The 22,763-nt window shown below is 43.1% G+C and overlaps 2 protein-coding genes across 5 annotated transcripts in view; one reads left to right on the forward strand and one right to left on the reverse strand.

The window, feature by feature from the left end:
• B3GAT2 (beta-1,3-glucuronyltransferase 2) overlaps positions 1-10,377 on the forward strand; it is a gene marked incomplete at both ends in the record, with an annotated part of 80,120 nt that extends 69,743 nt beyond the window's left edge. The window contains 2 exons of the mRNA XM_082855791.1: positions 10,062-10,210; positions 10,291-10,377. Coding sequence (XP_082711917.1) covers positions 10,062-10,210; positions 10,291-10,377 — 236 coding nt within the window. The remainder of the gene's footprint in view (positions 1-10,061; positions 10,211-10,290) is intronic.
• The window catches only part of SMAP1 (small ArfGAP 1), a 150,558-nt gene continuing 137,854 nt past the window's right edge, over positions 10,060-22,763 (reverse strand). For 3 of the 4 annotated variants that reach the window (XM_082855788.1, XM_082855787.1, XM_082855789.1), the window contains 4 exons: positions 21,253-21,380; positions 15,358-15,529; positions 14,152-14,459; positions 10,060-11,782 (listed from right to left, as the gene is read on the reverse strand). In XM_082855788.1, the coding sequence (XP_082711914.1) occupies positions 11,639-11,782; positions 14,152-14,459; positions 15,358-15,529; positions 21,253-21,380 (752 nt within the window). In that variant the 3' untranslated portion in view covers positions 10,060-11,638. The remainder of the gene's footprint in view (positions 11,783-14,151; positions 14,460-15,357; positions 15,530-21,252; positions 21,381-22,763) is intronic. The other variant, XR_014326791.1, reaches the window with a different exon arrangement.

The following is a 22,763-nucleotide window of genomic DNA, read 5'->3' on the forward strand; positions in this document are numbered from 1 at the left end:
AAGACTATTGTGTGTATACATTTTAATTGGGAACTTGGAATCTTTTCTTCTTCTTGTTTAAAGTGGAGAGAGAGAGAGACTTTTGAAAGTACTTGATACTTACTGGCAACAGCAGAAGTGTGTCAACCGCCCAGTGTTCTAGTACAACTAGTCAGAGTGACTGTTCAAGTAAAAAAGCCATTAGTATCTTTCTTGTGACCAGACAATAAAGGAATTGTTGCCAAAAACTACCTTTTGGGAAACGGAAATAGTTTTTATCTGTAAGAACCTTGCTGAAATTAGATTATGTGTAGTTAGAAAAGAGAGCATGTGCTAGTGAGACAAGTATATGCAGGGGAGACTAAGTTGATACACAGTAGAAGGAAATGATAAGCACTACTGATGCTGTTAACGTGGCTGAATGGGGAAGAAGAGGTTTACTGGACTTTGCTTTTTCCTTTCCAATTTGTTTGCCTTTTCTTTCTTTCTTTACTTTTTATGCCTTATTGCAAAGGCTAGGACCTCCAGTACATTGTTGAATAAAGGTTGAGAGCAGACATCCTGCTTCATTCAATCTTCAGTGGTTTAATTAACACCCAATATTTCACCATTAAGTATACTGTTGGCAGTAGGTTTTTTGTAGATGCACTTTATCAAGTTGAGGAAGTTCACTTCTATTCTTAGTTTGCTGAGAGGCTTTTCTTTTTTTTATTTTTAATTTATTTATTTATTTATTTATTTATTTATTTATTTATTTATTTTTGGCTGTGTTGGGTCTTCATTTCTGCCCACGGGCTTTCTCTAGTTGCGGCGAGCGGGGGCTACTCTTTGTTGTGGTGTGCAGGCTTCTCATTGCGATTGCTTCTCTTGTGGAGCACGGGCTCTAGGCGCCTGGGCTTCAGTAGTTGTGGCGCACAGGCTCAGTAGTTGTGGCTCACGGGCTCTAGAGCGCAGGCTCAGCAGTTGTGGTGCGTGGGCTTAGTTGCTCTGCGGCATGTGGGATCTTCCGGGACCAGGGATCAAACCCGTGTCCCCTGCATTGGCAGGTGGATTCTTTACCACTGCACCACCAGAGAAGACCTGAGAGGCTTTCCTAAAATCATGTTTAGATGTTAGATTTTGTCAAGTGCATTTTCTTCACCTATTGAGATAATCAGGTGTGGGTTTTTTTCTTTCTTTTTAAAAAGCCTCTTAATTTGGTGAATTACATTGATTGATTCTGAAAGGTTAAGCCAACACTGCAGTCACGAAATGAGCCTCACTTGGTCATGATTTGTTGTCTTTTTAATTTTTGGATTCAATTTGTTAGAACTTTAAGAATTTTTCTGTTTGTGTTCACGTGGGTTGCTGGTCTGTAGTTTTCTTGTAATGTTTCTGTTTGCTTTTGGCATCAGGGCACTACTGGCCTCAGAGAATTTGAAAGGTATTCCCACCTTTTCTGTACTCTGGAAAAGTTAGATTATTTCTTACTTAAACATTTGTTAGAAATCACCAATGAAGCTCTCTAGGCCTGGAAGGTCTTTTTTTACCTTTGTTTTTTGTTTGTTTTGGTGGGAAGATTTTAACTATACCCTTAATTTCTTTCATTGATCCAGGGCTATTCAGATTATCTAATTTTCATGAGCGAGCTTGATGGCCTGTATCTTTTCAGGAATTTGTCCATTTTTCTCTAAGGTATGAAATTTATTTCCATCAAGTTGTTCATAATATGCTTTTATTATCATTTTGATGTTTGTAGAATCTGTATTGATACTCCTCTTTCATTCCTGGTAATTTGTGTTTTCTCTTTTCCTGATAAGTAAAAGTAGATATTGATCAATTTTATTCACTCCCCCCCCCACAAAGGACACAGTTCTGAGTTCACTGATTTTCTCTATTGTTTTCTACTTCTATTTCAGTAATTTCAGATTGTATTTATCAGTACCTTTTTTCTATTCACTTTCGGCTTGTATTTACTCTTCTTTTTCTAGTGTACAAAGATGAGTGATTAGTTCATTGAGCTGAGACCTTTCTTCTTACCTAATAGAAGTGTTTAGTGCCTGATGTCAGCATCACGGCAGCATGAGATGCTCCCTTTGTCTCTCCCTTCAATCTACAAGGTTTCCTCTGACCAACGTGCCAGGATGCCAGCGATCTCCACACATCTGTACATCTAAAGGTGGGTGGCCTGGAGCAGACAGCCAAGGCAGAGCCTGTGATCCTGACCCTGGGGGCGTGGCAGGTGAGCCTGCAGCCCCAGAGAACCCGGTAGCAGCAGGGGAGGCTGTGCATACGAATCCAGATTCCTGGTGCAGCAGGGCCCTTGGCCACAGGAAACCAGGCAGCAGTGGCAGCAGGACCTGTGACCCTGACCCCCGCCATGGAGGCACGTGTGACTCCCCCACCTGCAGCAGGAGCAGCAACAGCCCAACAACCCCTTATGTGGCAGAGGCACCCACAGCCCCAGCTGCCCCACCACCCACTATCTCCTCTCACGGCTGTAGAGCCCCTGACCCCAGCAACTCTGGACAAAGTGCAGGCACCCACCATCCCAGGGCCCCAAGCTGTGATGCCAGTGACAGCAGTGATACTGGCAACAGCAAGGCGCCAGCAACCCCAGAGACAGAGGCAGCAACAGCAAGGGCACCAGGTGACACCTCTGGCAGGGGCTGTGGAGGGGGTAAAGTGCTGACTCTCAAACATAGCCAGAGGCAGCCTAAGTAAGAGAAACCAAAAACTTGTGCTGTAGCGCCGTTTACTGAAAAATAAAGAAAAGCCTCTAATTTCTATCCTGTTGAATTGTTAGAATCAAGTTTTTTAAAGCTTTACCTAAATAAGAAAGGTGTTTGCTACTTTAAATGCACCAGCAAAGGAACAACTCGTCAAGTACCGTAAAAAAACCGTGGTAACTCAGCATCACAAAAAGAAAACGACAAATCTCCGGAAACCAAATTTAAAGTCACGGAATACTGCCATCTAACTGATAGAGAATTCAAAACAGCTGTCATGAGCTGTCATGTCAGTGAGTGGCAAGAAAACTCAGAAAGGCAGTTTACTGAGCTCAGGAATAAAATGAACGAACAGAAGGAATAATTTACCAAAGAGATTGAAACTTAAAAAAGAACAAAACAAAAATTCTGGAGCTGAAGAACCCAATAAAGGAGATGAAGAGAACACATTAGAAGGCAATGGAAACAGAGCAGATCGGATGGAAGAGAGAATTAACAAGCTCGCAGACAGAAAAATAGAAATGATACAGGTGGAAGGGGACGGACAACTAAATCTAAAAAGAAGAAGAAATTCTACCAAAATTTTGAAGAATATTTAATACCTATGCTTCTCAAATTCTTCCCAAAAAACTTGAAGAGGAAGGAATGCTTCATAACTTAATAATAATGAAGCCAACATTACTCTGATACCAAACCAGACAAGGAAACACACAAAAAAGAAAATTACAGGCATGTATCTCTGATGAACATAGATGCAAAAATCCTCAACAAAATATTAGCAAACTGAATACAATACATTAAAAGGATCATACATCATGATCAAGTGGGATTTATTCCAGGGATGCAAGGATGGTTCAACATCTGCAAATCAGTCAACATGATACACCACATTAACAAAATGAAAAATAAAATATCACCTCAATAGATGCAGAAAAAGTATTTGACAAAATTCAACACCCATTCATGGAAAAAACTCAATAAAATGGGTACAGAAGGAACATATATCAACATAATAAAAGGCTATGCATTACAAACCCGCAGCTAACATCACATTCAACCGTGAAAAACTGAAAGCTATCACTCTAAGATCAAGACAAGACAAGGATGCCCACTCTCACCACTCTTATTAGTATTGGAAGTCCTGGCCAGAGCAGTCAAGAGAAATAAACAAAAGGCATGCAAATTGGAAAGGAAGAAGTAAAACGGTCACTATTTACAGATGACATACATAAAAACCCTAAGGTCTCCACCAAAAAACAGTAATAAATGAATACAGTAAAGCTGCAGGGTACAAAATTAGTGTACAGAAATCTGTTGTGTTTCCATACACTAACAGTGAATTATCAGGAAGAGAAATTAGGAAATGCCATTTATAATTTTAACAAAAAGAATAAAATACCTAGGAATAAATTTAACCAAGGAGCTGAAAGACCTGTATACTGAAAACTATAAGACATTGATGAAAGAAATCGAAGAAGATGCAAAGAAGTGGAGTTAATCCATGCTCATGGATTGGAAAAATTAACATTGTTAACATGTCCACATCACCTAGTGCAGTCTATTCAATGCAATCCCTATCAAAATCCCAATGACATTTTTCACAGAAATAGAACTAAAAATCCTAAAATTTATATGGATATACAAAAGACCCCGAATAGCCAAAAAAAAAAAAAAATAGTGATTAAAAAAAGAATGGAGCTGGAGGTATCACACTCCCTGATTTCAAATTATTATACTACAAAGCTATAGTAATCCAAACAACATAGTATTGGCAGAAAAACAGACACACAGATAAATGGCACAGAAATGAGACCCCAGAAATAACCCCACATGTATAAGGACAGTTCATATATGACAAAGGAGCAAAGAACATGCAATGGAGAAAGGATAGTCTCTTCAATAAATGGTGTTGGGAAAACTAGACAGTCACATGCAAAAGAATGAAACTAGACCATTATCTTACATCATATACAAAATTAACCCAAAATGGATTAAAGACTTGAATGTAAGATCTGAAACTACAAAACTTTTAGGTGAAACCATAGGCAGTATATTTTTTCATCAACCTCAGCAATATCTTACTGGATGTGTGTCCTCAGGCAAGGGAAACAAAAGCACAAATAAACAATAGGGACTACATCAAACTAGAAAGCTTCTGCACAGTGAAGGAAACTACCAACAAAACCAAAAGACTACCCACCAAATGGGAGATGCTATTTGTAAATCATACATCTGATAAGGCACTAATATCCAAAATATATAAAGAACTCATACAACTCAAGAACAAAAAACCAAACATCCTGAATACTTTTCCAGAGTAGACATACAGATGGCCAACAGGCACATGAAAAGATGTTCAACATCACTAATTATTAGGGAAATGCAAATCAAATCCACAGTGAGATATCACCTCACGTCCATTAGAATGGCTACCATCAAAAGGGCAAGATGGAGAGGATGTGGAGAAAGGGGAACCCTCCTACACTGTTGGTGGGAATGTAAATTGGTGCAGCCATTATGGAAAATGGTATGGAGATTCCTAAAAAAAATTTAAGAATAATTAATTTTCTAGCTATTCTACTTCTGAATATTTATCCAAGGAATATGAAAACCCTAATTTGAAAAGGTACATGTACCCTTATGTTCATTGCAGCATTACTTACAATAGGCAAGATATAGGAGTAGCCTAAGTGCCCCTCAGTGGAGGAATGGATAAAGAAGATGTGGTGTGTATATACAGTGGACTCAGACATAAGAAAAACAAACAAAAAAAGATGAAATCCTGCCATTTGTGAAAACATGGGATGGACCTTGAGGGCTATTACGCTAAGTGAAATAAGTCAGAGAAAGACAAATATGGTATGACTTCACTCATGTGTGGGATCTAAAAAACAAATGAACCAACCCAAACCAAACCAACACACAGATACATAGAACAGAGTAGTGGTTACCAGAGGGGAAAGTAGGTAGAGGGAAGGCCAAATGGGTAGAGGGTCAGCTTTTGGTGATGAGCACACTGTAGTGTATACAGAAGTTGAAATATAATGTTGTATACATGAAATTTATATAATTTTTTTAGTGATTCATTTATATATTTATATATTCTTCTTTACATTCTCTTCCATTATAGGTTATTACAAGCTACCGAGTATAGTTCCCTGTGCTGTACAGCAGTTCCTTGTTTATCTATTTTATATCTACTGCGTGTGTGTATATCTTAATCCCAAACTCCTAATTTATCCCTCCCCTCCCCTTTGGTAACCGTAAGTTTGTTTTCTATGTCTGTGAGTCTATTTCTGTTTTGTAAGTAAGTTCATTTGTATCATTTTTTAGATTCCACATACAAGTGGTATCATATGGTTATTTGTCCTTGTCTGACTTACTTCACTCAATATGATAATCTCCAAGTCCATCCATGTTGTTGCAAATGGCATTATTTCATTCTTTTTTATGGCTGGGTAGTATCCCATTGTGTATGTATACCACATCTTCTTACCCATTCATCTGTTGATGGGCACGTGGGTTGTGTCCATGTCTGGGCTATTGTAAATGGTGCTGCTGTGAACATTGAGAGGCGTGTATCTTTTCAAATTATAGTTTTTTCCAGATATATGCCCAGGAGTGGGATTGCTGAGTTTTCATTATGGGATTGTAACTTCCTGCTTCTTTGCACATCTGGTCATTTTTGTATCTCAGGCATTAAAAATTTTATGTTGCTAGGTTCTAGGGAAAAAAATGTGTCTAGTTCCTTATATTTCATTGTATTTGTATATATGAAATGTGTAACATACATTTATTCTACATATATACACACATATGCATGTGGGTGTGTATATAATTATATGTTTGCATGTTATATATGTATTTGTTTATTTACTTTTAGCTTTTTTCTGGGCTATAATTAAGTTACTTACAAACATTTTGATCCTTTCATGGCTTACTTTTAAAGTGTTGGGCAGACCAGCTAAGCCTTCATTTTCGGGCTAGTTTGGCCTCACAGTGGACCAGTGGCCGTGCAAGCACTCTTCCGAGCATCGCAGCTGTCGCCCGTTGCGCCCTGGCCGTGGGGCACGTGGCCTGTCCCAGCCCTGAGTGGCCTCTAGCGATTGATCCATTCACCTGTTTCCTTCCAGTGGCTCCTTTCTTGAACTCAGGGAGTCTCACCAGCATCTACTGACCAGACTCAGTGGGACTTGAGGCAAGCCCTCTGCAGACAGTCGCACCCTCTGCTCTCGGGGTGACGCCCCCTGAATTCCAGCTGTCTTAGCCTCCCCGAGTTCTCCATTCTGTTTCCTCAGCTCAAGGAGATGGCAGAGCTGTGTGTGTTCCCCTCCCAGGGGTGTAGCCTTCAGGCGGGAAGCTGGGGCAACTGTAGGGCTCACATTTGTCTCTTCTTTTCAGAGATCTCTGTCCTGTGTGCCTTTTCCCCAGTGCTAGAAACTATTTTTTCAAATGTTTTGTCTGGTTTTTAGCTATTTAAGACAGTAGGAAAAACCCCGTCCTTGTTGCTTCGGCCATCTCGTCCATAAGTAAGTGGAAATGGCCTGATGGACTTGGAGCTGCATCTGTTCATTGGCAAACATACACTGAGCAGGGCGGTCCTTCTGACTGGGAGGGACTGGGTCCCCACCACCCACCCCGTCCACTTGAAGAAGCCAGGAAATCCTGCTTTCACTGTGAATAACCAGTGTTCATTTGCACTTCTTTACACAACTGACCAGGACAGAGACTCCTATTTCCACGATTGTTATAAAGCTCCTAGTATCCCAAAGGCTTCTGAGAACATCTTTAAAACTAAATTAACTTCACTGACAAAAGGGAAGGGTACATACGATACTTGAGGCCTAAGTGCTTGGAAATGAAGAAAACTCAAGGTACCTATCTTGGGTTGGAAGCAATGGTTTAGGAGCGAAAAACTCCTTGTCTGACTTTCAGAGGGAGGATTCTAACTCCCAGGTTCACAGCAGGTCAGACGGTTCCCCAGAAGGCAGCCCAGGGCTTGGCCTAGTTCTCGAGTGGTTCCCGGTGCTGCTATGACCTGCTTCCCTTGAAGAGCTCACTGAGCAGGGCCTGGTGAAGACAGTGGAGGGGGGGGAGGGGGAGGTGTCTGAATGCCGCCCCCCTTTTGTATTAAATAGAAAACCACTTTGCCGCGGTGGTGAGCCGGCTGCCCTCCAATTCTCTCCCCGGGCTGCCAGCCTGCACCCCATTCTCCAGTGGGACCAGGAAAGGGCCTTGCAGCAGAGCAGGGAGTAGTTTCACAGCTGGCTGTCAGCTCTGCCTGTCTATATGGTAGCCTTTGCCATATAACTGCTTTAAGAGCTAGCAGGATATTCCTGAGCTACAGAAAGCAAGAAGACACTCTTAATCTGAACCCTTCGGTGGTCACGATGATGAATGTGTTAGCCTGAGGGAAAATGGGGCAAGTCAGATCCAAGTGGCTTCATATAATTTTCACAATGACTTCTGCGCAACTTGGATCCTGTTTTTTGTTTTTTGTTTTTTGTTTTTTTTTTAAATGAGAATGGGGAAATAAAATCAGTACCTTGAGGCCATGTGAGAAATATACCAGGAGCTTCAGTATGGCTAAAAAGGGCAGACTCTGAGCTAGGGAAAAAAAAGGATGAAGCTTACTTAAAGCACATGAAAACAACCCCAGAAATCTCTTCATCCTAAGATCTGAGTTGACCTAGTAGAAGTCACTTTTTTGTGTTAATTTGAACCTTTGACTTCCTGTTGGGGCCCGGGGCTGTTGAAGCCACATCCGAGGAAGGCTTCAGACTTGTTAGTCAAGTGGGGTGAAGCGCAGGTGGCCTGGAACTTTCCTGAGCCTCTTCCCGTCAACACTGTTCTCCAGCCATAGGCGGTGGCTAATCCACCTCCCCTCATGATAGTATTTACAACGGTATCGGCATTTATCTATCTTCGGGTCCTCTGAACAGAGCTTTGCAGTTAGTGAAGGCTTTCTGTTCACTAATTTCACATCAGACGTGAGGGGAGGGGGTGTCACGCCACCCTTGCGGGTGAGGAAACGGAGGAGTTTCAGAATCGAGAGAGGCTGAGTGACTTGGCTGGTTCTCAGCCGCAAGGACCCATGAGAAAACGGAGGTGCTAACTCCGAATTCTGCCGGGACGTGCTGCCCTGCCAGGATTGGTGGAGCTCCCGGGCCAGGCCTCGGGACAACGCTCGCAGCACCTGTCTCCGTGTTCGGGCTCGCTCAGCACCTGCGGTACCCAACTGTGTCCGTAGGCAGCTTCGCGGTGCGTTCTCCCACGGGGGCGGCGGGGGCGGGAGCGCGGGTCTGCAGTCCCGCATCTGGAGAGGTTAAGAGGATGCTGGCTGTACTCTGCTCACAGCTCCCCCGCGACTGACTGGAATCATTTGATACTAACTTTGCTAACTATGCGTTTGCACAAAGCTGCATAAACCAGCTCAGTTAATGTAGGGAAGGGCAAAAAGCTGCTAAGAAAACGTTCCTGGAGACTGATCCTCCTAACTCTGGAAGGGCGCCTGGCTTTACAGTGTCAGCTTAGTCGTGAAGAGCAGAGGTCGGGGTGCAGACTTTCACAACAATTAGGACGGCTGTGACAGCTGCTTCCAGAGACGGCTTGTGGAGCGCTTAATGGCTAAGCCTGTAACACGGAGTTTGTTAAACTACAGACTAAAGAGTAATGATTTTTCGTAACACCAAACCATTTAAGGAAATTGACACTCATCTGTTTCCTTGAAAAATGAACTACAAAAACCAAATTTGCCAAATGGCCTGATATCATCTCCTGTACTGATTTCCAGCCCCCCACGCCCCGCTTTTCAGATTGAATCAAATTGGAAATTTATACCAAATGACTATAGAGTATTCATTTCCCAGCTAACTGACCGGACTTGTATTCCTCCGTCTTCTAACCTCAGGGTCCATCAGAGCAGCGCTGGCTTTGGTAGGAACACATGGAGATGTCAGAGGACAGGCAGGAAAGCGGGGCGGCCTCCTCCCCGGGGACAGGCAGGGCGAGACTGTGTGCATTTCAGGTGTATTGAGTTCTAGTTACTCCCAGAGGCCAAACGTGCGGGGGCTGTGACGGCCTCTGCGCCGTGCACCCTTTGTCATCAACAAGCTACGTAGTGTCCAGAAGCCACCCCTCCACACACAGCCTCGATCAGGGCGGCAGACGTGCTCTATTGTAAAGGCGGGCTGTCCTTCTGAGACTGTGATGATGCAGGTAACACTCCTGTTCAACTCTGTGAACCAAGACTTGGCCCACGGTAGATACTGAAAAAAAAAACGGGTTTTGATGTGACCAAGATTATATAGAAAAAAAGAGAAGTACACCAGTATTTTACTTCAAAGACTTTTTTTTTTTTTAACTTTCACAAAGGATTTGCTGTAAGCCTTCAAGTCATCTTGTCCAACCCCAAAGCTGTATTTAAGCGTCGTGGGTCCCAGCCTGGGATGCAGGAATCTGACTTTCTAAAGCAGATCACGACCGTCGAAGAACTGGAACCGAAAGCAAGTAACTGCACCAAGGTATTCATTGCACTTGTGCCTCTTGACTTTGCTGTGTGTCCCTTGAGAGCGTGGCTACCCATCAGGTCTCCTCCCCGCAGGTCCTCGTGTGGCACACTCGGACAGAGAAGGTGAACCTAGCCAACGAGCCCAAGTACCACCTGGACACGGTGATGATCGAGGTGTGACAGAGCCGCAGCTGGTGCTCTGGCGGGCGTGCGGGGTAGGGCTGCGGGCACCCGGGGGCCGTTTCCTCTGCTCTCCTCCCGACGGGCACCTGCTTACAGGGCGGTTGTGTCCGGAAGCTGAGCACGGGTAGAGACAGACAGCCGCTCTTGTCTCCGTTTGTTCTGCATGCTCCCTTACAAGCAACCCGGAGGGTCTCTGTACAGCACAGCTAATGGCACGCAGGCTAGTACCATTCCCAGAATCTTCTTACATACTTTTTTTTCCCATTTGGCCTTATAATTAATTGGTAGAACTAAACAAAACAAACAGATGACAAGTGTTCTGTCAACAGCACATTCCCAATTTGTGACTCTGCAACGTGAAGTAACTTTTGTAAGATTGGTGGCAGTATACATCATAGGAAATAAAACCCACAAAAAAGGTCTATGGATTCATCTGTTTAATACAGGGATATGACATCTGTCAGTACTAGGCACCATAAAATGTAAACACAATTACTGTCATAAACCTGGATACGCCTTCAAGGGTTGAAGTGGCTTGTTTAGTTACCCTGTTTGCATCTAGTGCAGAGAAAGGTCTCGTGTTTGTTAGCGCTACGTGTACATAGGAGGAGATCCCAATTACAAGGGAGGCAGGTAAAATCTGACTTCTTCAAACATTCGTTAAACAACTAACTTTGTAGTAACATCCAGGTTTATCTTCCTTTCTCTAACCACGTTCCCGGTTAAGCACATCATAGCAACAGCACAGTGACGTGAATGATGACATAAAAGAATCTGGATACACTAGAAAACAGTGCTCAGTGATACATTGACATTCTATTTATATGATTAAACATTTGATCATACAGTACCTTCCTACGGGATTACTGGCTAATCTGGGGGTGGGGTCGTACTGTTAGAGGTATTACTAACAAACATGATAGCTACTTCCCTTATATGCAAACATGAGAGCTACAATTTCCTCGAGAGGGAAACTGATCATGCACGTTGACGGAGCAGCTTCCCAGATACGGTGTCTACGAAATCCTGGGAAATGTGAGCAAGAGCTGCCCTCGACATGAAATGGTTTCTCAGCCTGCTTTTCACCACAGCAAATTTAATCCATCAGTACAGACCAGCACGGTCAATCAATCAGATAATTCTTAATATGAACAAACGGGGCGAAAAGAAAAAAATATTATGTACACGAAGGAACAGGGGAACCCGGCTGCATCTCCGCAGGAATGTCAGGGGGAGCGCGGTGGGCCGTGCTGCAGGGTCACTTCCACAGCTGCGTGCTGAGCGTCTGACCTGACGAGGCCCCCGACCACCCCGCTGCCCCCGCCGTGGTGCTGGGGGGCTGGCTGAAGCCTGCCGCGGGGCTTGCGCCGCCCAGGCTCAGGCCAGCCATCTGCTGGTTCACCTGTGAACACACAAAAGGCATCCTTCACTTTGCAGGCCTGGTTTCTTCAGCCACTGCTAGACATTTTTAATGGCCAGCCTATTTTAGTAGAAGTGGGCCTTTACTCGAAGTTGATTTACTCAGAGAGACACGGACACTTAATAGCAACCCTAAGTATTTTTCATCCATGTGAACAGCTGTCCGAGCCCTGGGGTAAAAGCAGCCGACCACACGATGCTTTCTCCACAGAAAGCAAATGGCTACCGTGTTCCCTTCTTGGTTGCTATTTCCTTCTGCTTTTCAACCCTGTCTATAAAGTGGTCTCAAGTCATTTTATATTTATTCATTTTCTGGACTCAATTTCTTGTCCCCCAAAGATCAACCACAACTGGAAAAAGTACCAAAGCAATCGCTGAATTCATATCTGGATGTGCCATGAGTCTGCTATTCGAACTTTCGACTATACTAGCAATACTTTCAACCATATACTTTCTAGGATATGCCTTCAACTATAGCTTAACTACTAAGGACTAAGGAAATGTTTGAAAGTAAACTACTCCAAAATTATGAACTGTATATGATGGCAATTGTTCTGTCTTGATTCAAGTCTTAAATAGCTCTGTATACTTTATTAATATTTAAAAAGGTCATAAAACATATTTTTCTTTTGCTATAGCCAACCATATAAACGCCTATTATATGACAAAAGGTGTAAGATTACACGTACTTTTCTTCCAGACTGGAGTCGTGTGTACATAAGCCTCCTAACCCTCCCCTGTGGTGCTCTCACTTCTAAGACTGATGGTAAGTGAAGGAAAGGCAAGGAGATTTACTACTAAGTAGAGTGGATTCAAAACCTATGCTCAGGGCTTCCCTGGTGGTGCAGTGGTTGAGAGTCCACCTGCCGATGCAGGGGACGTGGGTTCGTGCCCCGGTCCGGGAAGATCCCACATGCCACGGAGCGGCTGGGCCCGTGAGCCATGGCTGCTGAGCCTGCGCGTCCGGAGCCTGTGCTCCGCAACGGGAGAGGCCCCAACAGTGAGAGGCCCTCATACCGCAAAAAAGAAAAAAAAAAAGATTAAAAAAAAAAAAATCTATGCTCAGGGTTGGATTGTATTAATAAAGTTCAACCGTCTGCAGTTCTTAGTTCTTCAAAAACCCTAATACTAACCACGTCACTGATGAGGCACACTGTCTGGAGGGGCAGGTCGCTTCTTCCTAGGTACTAAAGGATGTTTAGTACCTGTCATGGCCAGCAGACCCCACCAAGAGAGAGCTGGAGAAGAGCACCCCCTTCGGCGGGCCCGGAAGTAAGGTGGGGTAAGTCCTTACTGGTTCAGCAGGCACCCTAACCTGGGCTGGGTCTGCTTCAGCATTCCGGCTGCACAAAAGCTATTACTGACATTTGACACTTAACGATTTTTGAGATTCCCAGAGTGCACAGACCAATGTCATATAGATATTCCTTTAAATAGTGACAGTAAAAAATAACTTGGAACATTCATGGGATATACAGTGATTTTGCTAATAATGTCGGTTAGAAATTGCTATATACTATTCCCTGAATGCTGACGAGAACAGAAGTCAAGGGCATCAAAATACCAGAGGAACATCAAATAAGGAAGTGTACAAGGAAGAAGAGTGGGACCACGAACCTAGGTCTAAGGCCTCTGTCTGTGAAGCCAGAGGAAAGTCAGAATGGATTTGAAAGAGGTAATACTAAAATGTCATCTCCTGGCTCTAAACTAACTTAGGCAGAAATAGGATTTTGTAATATGAGGGGATGTAAGACACAAATATGGACTGGTTCATATCTTACGGGAATTCTTGAACTAGTGTATATTTTTTTTAAACATAAATGTGACTGTAAGTAAGAAGAAAATACTTTAGAAATGTATTTGAACAAAAAGATTTTTTATAAATCCACACACAGCCTAGATCTCTCAAAAACAGTGCTCTGAGAATATGAGGCTGGGTTGTTTTCTAATTTGTGAAAGTTACCAAGAGCCCCCAAAATTATTAGTGAAAATAGGTTGGTCTAAGTGGTCTATACAAACAACCCACCAGGGGGCTGGGTTTAAAGCTTGGTGCTAATTTCAAAAGATGCCCAAGATAATTTCTAGCTGTTACAAACAAATGAGGGACATTCACCATTACAGCTGTGTTATAATCAGAAATGAAAAAATGCTTAACATTCTCTACAGAATATTCTAAATACAGGAACAATGACAGCTCATTTGTCTATTTGATTAGACAGTTTTTACCTTTTATAACATTATCCCTACTCAATTCTTTCCGCCAGATTGTTAGATTTAAAAACAAATAAAACCATTTAGAAAACAAGATCTGGTTTCTCTGATTTTGGAGAAATTGGAGAGAAAGGACCCTACCTGGGAGAGGTTCCATGGGGGCTGCTGAGCTGGCGGCAGGCCAAACTTACTCTGGGCTGCACCCGCGTGTCCCACCATCCCTCCTGGGGGGCCGACCACACTCTGCGGAAGTGGCATCACCCCAGTCTGTGCGTTTCCCATGAAGCCGTTGGGCAGGGGCACGCCCACCATCACGCCCGCGCTCGGCCCCATCACGCTTCCCGCAAGGCCAGGAGCTGCAGGCACAGGCCCGCCCATGGACGGGAAGCCTTGAAATGCAGCCGGTGCTTGTGAGGGAAACGGTATATTTGTGGGTCCCATAAACACACCTGCAGCAGAAGAACCGAGCAGAGAAAACAAACGAAGAGAACAGGGTTACCGCATAGCGCTGCACTCGCCTCTGTCAGCACAGAAACAGGAGCCCGTCTTGCTGAACTACCCACGGCAAAGGCTTTCCTGCTGGTCTGGCTCCTGTTGCTCAGAGCAGCTCACACCTGCACCCTCAGGGCTGGTTACTTCCAGGAAGCAGACAAATCAGTTAGGAGCCTGAGCAAATTTAACTAGGGTAAATAAATCCTGTGCAACAGCTACATAAAATATCCATTGTGAAGACCAAACTATATAGCATGAGACTGTGTTTCTGCTGATTTGCACCACTGGTCTCTCATTACCAAGTAAACAAGTCAGAATGGACTGTCTCTGGTTTTAATGGAAGCAGCTGAGACGTCATATAATTTCAGCTCTTATGTGAAATGCAGCCCATTATTTTAGAGGAAATGACAGATTAAAACTGTGTAAACATAAATCTTTACCGTGCTAGTATTTCTTTTTGATATATTAAAAAAAAACCTCAAAGCTTTTTTTGATTTCATGTGATATTTCAGACTTACTGTTTACGTGCAGAAAGAATACCATACTGTACAGAGTTATAAACTTCAGGCAAATCAAATTTAAATAATTCTTCAAAGATAATCCCTGTCCTATAAGGCTTGTGAAACATTAAGTGACATGCGACCAGCTTGTTAATCCTAAATGAATAAAGTTTTGTGCATTCTAATCCTAATGCTTCTTTCATTTCAGTTTTGTAGTTGTGTAAACCGCAACAACAAAAGCACTCACTACACAGGAAAAACAAGGAAGAAATGTAATTGACATTACATAAGCACAAAGAATACACTTCTAGTGATGTCACTGCAATTCACGGAAAGCAGATTTCAAATGCATTACCAGGAGCACTCTGCTGCTGGGTGGTCCCCGTGCCATACAGAGACAAGATGGAGTCTTTGGAGAGCTGTTTCTTGGCCACCTCTTCTGACTTAGTAGTTTGCTCAGTGAATAGATCCAGATCCCCAGATGTCACTGCAGACAGAGCGGCAACTGCTGGTACAGAGGACGTCCCCTGAGACAGATACCAAAACAAGCTGTCGAATTCTGCATAATAAAACACAGCTCATCCATTCCTTGAAATCCAAATGAAGTTATGAAATTAGAAACTAAACAACTGTAGAAGGTAACATGGTGACACTAAAGGGAATCGCTGACAAAGCCCATGCAAAACCTACATGCAGGATAGAGGAACATTTCCTATTTTGAATCTGTTAATGTAAAAGGAGTAGATAGAACCTCTCTGATGCTGAGTTCTGCCCACCACATCCTGGCCACAGTGGCTTCAATGACAGGCACGTGGTGCCGCCCGAGGACCAGCATTCCTGGGAGATGTTCGCACATCTCCTGATTGTTCACACAATCACTGCTGCCAAGAACTGGCATCCCTTGGAGTGAAGAACATTTCTACAACTACAGCAGACTGCAGGAGGGTCCTGCAATGGCTGATTTTGTCTTCTTTGGGGGGGAAAAAAACATTTTGATTTTCAAAAGCAACATCATGATATTTTTATGAACCGAATCTAATCCGTTTTTACCGCAACATTAGAATGCTTCCAGTCTACCCAGATATGAGGTCCAGCAAAACTGCGACCACCTGCACTCTCCCCTACACCTTGCATTCCGCTTGTAGACAGGGGTTAAGAACACGAATACAAATGAGCATGTAGATATTGTAATACAAAACAAAAAATTTCACTTCATCTCCTGTATCTTGCACACAGATAGTATTACACAGTCACAACTGACACCTCACTTTAATGATCTCTGCAGTCACTAAATATTCAATCACATTTGCGTATAGGGAATTGACTTAGATATGAAGAGTTTCAGAGAAGTCTATGAAGACTAGTAAAAACTGGATAAGAGTCTTCTCAAACTACAGAATGAGGTGAGCAGCAAGTAGAAGTTAAATCATAGTGTACATGATTTGGCTTGAATTTTTAAAAAATCAAACATTTAATGCCTTGGCTAAAAAACCTTTCAATAAATTAGCATCCAAGCATTATGCTCACAAACGAACTTAAGCAGAACAATATTTTGAATCTATTAAGACATCAAGCAAGAATTTTAAGACAGGAAAAAAAGCCACATAATTTTGCAAAAGATCTGAAATGTGTAAGAAACCGGACATGATGGAATTCAAATACAACAGTGGGCTTGAATCAAATATATCTGACGTAGCAATGAAACAGAAGGCAGAGGCCGAGAGCGTGGGCCCTGCAGCCAGCCTGCAGGCTCGCCCCAGTGCCCTCAGACCTGCCACTCCGCCTTCCCACGCCCTCCTCTGGGCCCAGGGAGGAGCTGCCTTACCGCCACGCCCAACGGCCACAAGGAGTGCTTGGCAGACGCCAGCATTGGCTGTTAGTGTTGCTAGGTGACAAAGCAGCCACACCTCACTAAATGATCCTCCAGCACGTTTAGTTTCTGTTCAGTCTAAAAACCTGCTCAAAACCCTGGGGTCTGTTCCCTGAGGAGGACACAGACGTGTGAGAAAAACTGAAGTGCTTGGGAAAGCTACTATTATTCCACCTCAGGCTAGAGCAGCCCCGTGCTCCAGACGCGTGTGTTTCTTCCGATGAACGCCTGCCTCCACAGGGACACAGTCTAAGCACAGCCACGCCAGGCAGCCTGGCTAGCAGGTGCTCGAACGGCCATTTACGGGGCGGGTGATGGGGCGCCCCACGCGCCGGCAGGACCACTCCAAGGTAAAAGGAGAGCCACTGCTGCCGGTACGCGCGCACTTTCCGGAGGCCGCAGGATCCCCAGACAAAGGCGCTCTGGCCGTCTGGGATCCGGGGCCAAACCGAGGACAGGCCACAGCACCTGTGTGAGTCTAGATGCTGTGGGGATGTGGATATTACGGACAGAACAGGAAAGGGAGGGCTTCTACGTGTCACCCTGGGGGACACTGGAACGACGCCCCTCAACCCCCAGTACACGCGTCCTCGCGGGTCAGCTGAGCGTTCCCAGCCCCTCAGGGAAGACTGCACAGCCAGACAGGAAAGCAGACGGTCACATCAATCCAGCTCACATTCACGTGAGGGGAAATCTTCAACCAGAATTTGCACCACACTCAGAAAATCAGGACTGAAAGAAGCAGGGTTCAGAGTAATTCCTAGTGGGGTCCAATTCAATTTCACAGCATAAAAAGCCACCAAATTAGTAAACTGTGTACAGTGTGTGTGTGTAAAATGAGTGCTTTAACCCACCTTCTCTCTCCCTCCTCCAATTTTCAAAGACATTATTTTGACAAAATGTCTGGATTAGAGTCTTTACATGTAGTTTGGAGGGAAGATAATTCTGTTCACCAAATTATTTTAGAGGGCTCCATAAAACTGATACCATTTTGGTCCAAAAACATTCCAGAAAAAGAATGAGGTGTGATTTTGAAGACCTGCCCTGTTTCCTCTCAGGTACAGAGGCCCAGCACGAAGGCCAGGGCGGCCCTGGGGGCACGAGGAGGAACTGCACGCACACTGAGGGGGGCTGAGGTCCGCACTGTCCGGCTCGCTGCTCTCCCTGCACAGAACCCACGGGGCCTCGGCTGGCCTGGGGTCTAACGCGCAAGCAGCTGCAGAGCGGTTCCCGCCCCGCAGTGGAGTCTAAGGAAGGCGGGCCGGCCGAACGGCCCCGCTAGAACGCTAGACCAAAAGAAGCTGCTTTGCATGCTCGGACTGTCAAGTATCCCAAATACTTCTTTCCACACCCAAAATGTTAGCGTGAGACTTCTTCTTTTACTACCACACGCATACCCACGGCTGCACACATTCACAAGGTAATTAATGTTAACCGAAACGATACTAGCAATACTTAGTTCCTCTTTTTACGTGTTGGGGGAAGGAGGAGAAGAGGCAAAGCCATAAAATAAAGCTATCTTCTCTGAAAATAAACAGCGATGCTGCAGATGAAGCTCCACTTAAACTAATGATTCCTCAGAAATCTATTTGCTCAATTCCAGCGTTAATTATACAACGACTATCATAATGACAATAAATATATATAATAAAAATATACGTAATTCGTCTTCCTAATAAGACATTGGTTCTTTCTTGTTAAAACTTTCCATCCAAACAATTCCCATTTGGCTCAGGTTTTCTAGAGACAGAGAAATATTTTACCTCAAAAATTATACTTTACTACAAAAAACTAGTTGCTTATTTGTAAATTTAAAACAGAATCTCGGGCTTCCCTGGTAGCGCAGTGGTTGGGAGTCCGCCTGCTGATGCAGGGGACACGGGTTCGTGCCCCAGTCCGGGAGGATCCCACGTGCCACGGAACGGCTGGGCCCGTGAGCCATGGCCGCTGAGCCTGCGCATCCGGAGCGTGTTCTCCACAGCGGGAGAGGCCACAACAGTGAGAGGTCCCCGTACCGCAAAAAAAAAAAAAAAAACACAAACAAACAAACAAAAAACCCAAAACAGAATCTTAAGTTGTGGGCTTAAGAGTAACCTATGTCCCTGAAAGTTATATATTAATATCTCACCTTAAAGACAAATACTGCACGGTATCACTTATATGTGAAATCTTAAAAAAAGGCAAACCCATAGAAACAGAGCAGAATGGTGTTTGCCAAGGGCTGGGAGGCAGGTACACATTTTCAGTTATAAGATGTGAGATCTGAGGATCTAATGCATAACATAGTAGGTATAGTTGATTATATTGTATTGTATAAATGAAATTCAATGAGAGTAGATTTTAAGCATTCTCACACACAAAAAAGGTAAATTTGTGAGATAATATATGTGTTAATTAACTTGGTGGTAGGAATCTTCACAACGAATATATATATCAACACATTACGTTATACATTTTAAACATATAATTTTAGTTTTCAATTATACCTCAATAAAGCTGAAAAATATTTGAAATATTTAACAAAAAAAAAAGATGTGACCGACAAGGGATTAATCTCCAAAATATACAAACAGCTCATGCAGCTCAATATCAAAAAAACCAAACAACCCAATCCAAAAATGGGCAGAAGACCTAAATAGACATTTCTCCAAAGACATACAGATGGCTAAAAAGCACATGAAAAGATGCTCAACATCTCTAATTATTAGAGAAATGCAAATCAAAACTACAATGAGGTACCACCTCACACTGGTCAAAATGGCCATCATCATAAAAATCTACAAACAATAAATGCTGGAGAGGGTGTGGAGAAAAGGGAACCCTCTTGCACTGTTGGTGGGAATGTAAATTGGTGCAGTCACTATGGAGAACAGTATGGAGGTTCCCTAAAAAACTAAAAATAGAACTACCATACGACCCAGCAATTCCACTACTGGGCATATACCCAGAGAAAACCATAATTCAAAAAGACACAGGCACCCCAATGTTCATAGCAGCACTGTTTACAATAGCCAGGACATGGAAGCAACCTAAACGTCCATCAACAGAGGTATGAATAAAGAAGATGTGGTACGTATATACAATGGAATATTACTCAGCCATAAAAAGAATGAAACAATGCCATTTGCAGCAACATGGATGGACCTAGGGATTATCATACTGAGTGAAGTCAGAGAAAGACAAATATGATATGATATCACTTGTATGTGGAATCTAAAATACGACACAGGGACTTCCCTGGCATTCCAGTGGTTAAGACTCCTCGCTTCCACTGCAGGGGGCGGGGGGCACGGGTTTGATCCCTGTAAGGTCCCACACATGCTGCGTGGTGTGGCAATCAATCAGTCAATCAATCAATAAAATACGACACAAATGAACTTACTTACAAAACAGAAATAGACTCACAGACATAGAAAACAAAGTTATGGTTACCAAAGGGGAAAGGGGGGGAGGGATAAATCAGTTTGGGATTAACATATACACACTACTATATATAAAACAGTTAACCAACAAGGACCTACTATATAGCACAGGAAACTATACTCAATATTTTGTAATAACCTATAGGGGAAATGAATCTGAAAAAGAACATATATGTATAACTGAATCACTTTGCTGTACACCTGAACCTAACACAGCACTGTAAATCAACAAGACTTCAATTAAAAAAAAAAAGAATAAAGGCAAAAAAGAAAAAAAAATTCCATGTAAAGTTAAGAAGGCAAGTCAAAATTTCTTTACCACTGGTACTTTTTAAAAATCTTTATAGTTAATATTACGTTCTAAATAATTTTTTTAAAAATCATTAAAATAAAAAAAGGTAGATTTTAAGGCTAAGAAATAACGTGTCTTCATAAAAAAGCATAGGGGTACTGAGTTTGCTAGAATTTCTTGTTCTCAGTTTCCCTGCACCCGGAAGGAAACACTGTCCTGGGCTGGCCCGACAGAACACAAGAAAAGAACTACGGGCTTCTAGTCCACGTTCACACGCCAAACAGTTCAAAACCCTCTGAAGTAAGTAACCTTGTGGATCGCAGGCAAGGCTGAAACAGTCCGAGTTTTTCCACTTACTCATTCTAAACACCGTTTGCCTAGAGTAAGAGTTAGCAAACTTTAGACAGTGACTCTTAGGCTTTGTGGGTCATAGAATATCTGCTGCAACTACTCAATTTGCTTTTGCAGTGTGAAAGCGGCCACAGACAGCATGTAAGTAAACGGAGTGGCCGTCTCCAATCACACTTTATTTGCAAAAACAAGCTGCAGGCTTAGTTAGCCAACTCCTGGCCTAAAGATCTAGAGGCTTTCAAGTAAGAAACAATTCAAAATTGAAACTTTCCAAAAAGAAAATACACAGTGTAAAACCATACTCTTAACACATACCTGAGCTGGCGGCAGGACAGTTGCAGGTAAGGGATTAGAAATCATCGGTCCAAAGATGTCCAGATCATCGTTCAAGGCCTGTCCCGTGGCCGTGTTCCCATTAGTCACTGGCACCTCGGCAGGGCCGTCTGAAAAGAACGTAGATTCTTGTCTTAAAGATTCTAGAATCTCTTAAATTACTTGAAACATGGCTTTATTCTAAAAACATGGTTAAAAGTTCAAACAGTTAACAACAAAATGTATGCCCTCCTTCTACCCCAGGCTCTCTCCTCTCTCCCAAAGAAACCATTTCCAGTTTTGTTTGTTCTCAAAGAAATATTCTTTACCCACCAGTTTCTAAGTATATACGCAAACCCCTTTTTAACAAATGGTATTATACTATTGACATTATTCTGTGTCTTGATGCTTCCTTACATGTAAGGTACTGTTCTGAGTACTTTACATATGTTAACTCATTTAATCCCATAACCTTATGAAACTGGCACTACTTTTGTGGTCACTGGCTAAGCTGGGATACGATACCATGTTCCTACAAAGGCTGCCTCTCCATAAATATGCATGTGTGTGTGCGCGCACACACGTGTGTGTGTGTGTGTGTGTGTGAGTGTTTCCAATATTACTTCAAATCACGTTTACCTACCTTGGAAATAAATTTTAATGGTTTAAAATGTCTGGAATGTTAAATTTTAAAGTTACATAAGGAAAAAAACTGGACAGAAAGAAAACAAACATACACTATACACTGATTCCGTAGGAAGTATCCACAAAACACTGAAACAGACCCTTTCTGTACTCAAGTGCAGCCACCCTCAGTGTTGGGTGCACTGAGCCGCCGGGCGGCACCGACACCCCTGACGTCAGTCCAGAACTCACAAGTGTCGGGTGGGGGGCCGGGTGGGGGGCGGTGCAGAGAGCTTGCAAGCACGGGGTTTCAGGGAGCAGGACAGCTCACACAGCTCAGTTTTCCGTGGTCACGACCCAAGGAGCAGTTCAGAACATCACAATTCCAATCTCCGAGGACTTACATCCTAATCGAGCTCCCACTTTACAGCTTACAACCTCACTTGATCCCTCTGCTGAACCACACACTCCTCAAAGGCAAATGAGGCATCTTCTAAGACGCCTTCGACAAGGAGGTGGATGGACGTCTTGCACAGAGTAGATCCTTGGATACTGAACAGATTTGACGCAAGATCTACCGCGTACTAGGTATTTCTAACACAACCCACAGAAACTCACAGATTTCTTCTCTTTTCTTGAGGTGTAACTATAGAAATTAGTATCTTTTATTTCCCTGTTTAAGCTTCAGTGAAACAAATTATCATTAATTGCAATGAATAAATGGTCACAGTAAAATATTCTTTACTACTTAATTTATAAAAGTGTGTGTGAAACCCATGAAAGGTTAGTTTGGAAGAAACCAACTGCAAATATTTTTCAATAATTTTCCATGATATCACATTATCAGAGCCATAAAAAAAACATACTCAGTACATATGTTTATGCGTTAC

Source organism: Leucopleurus acutus (assembly GCF_964270905.1).
Source record: "Leucopleurus acutus genome assembly, chromosome: 15".
NCBI classification, from domain to species: domain Eukaryota; kingdom Metazoa; phylum Chordata; class Mammalia; order Artiodactyla; family Delphinidae; genus Leucopleurus; species Leucopleurus acutus.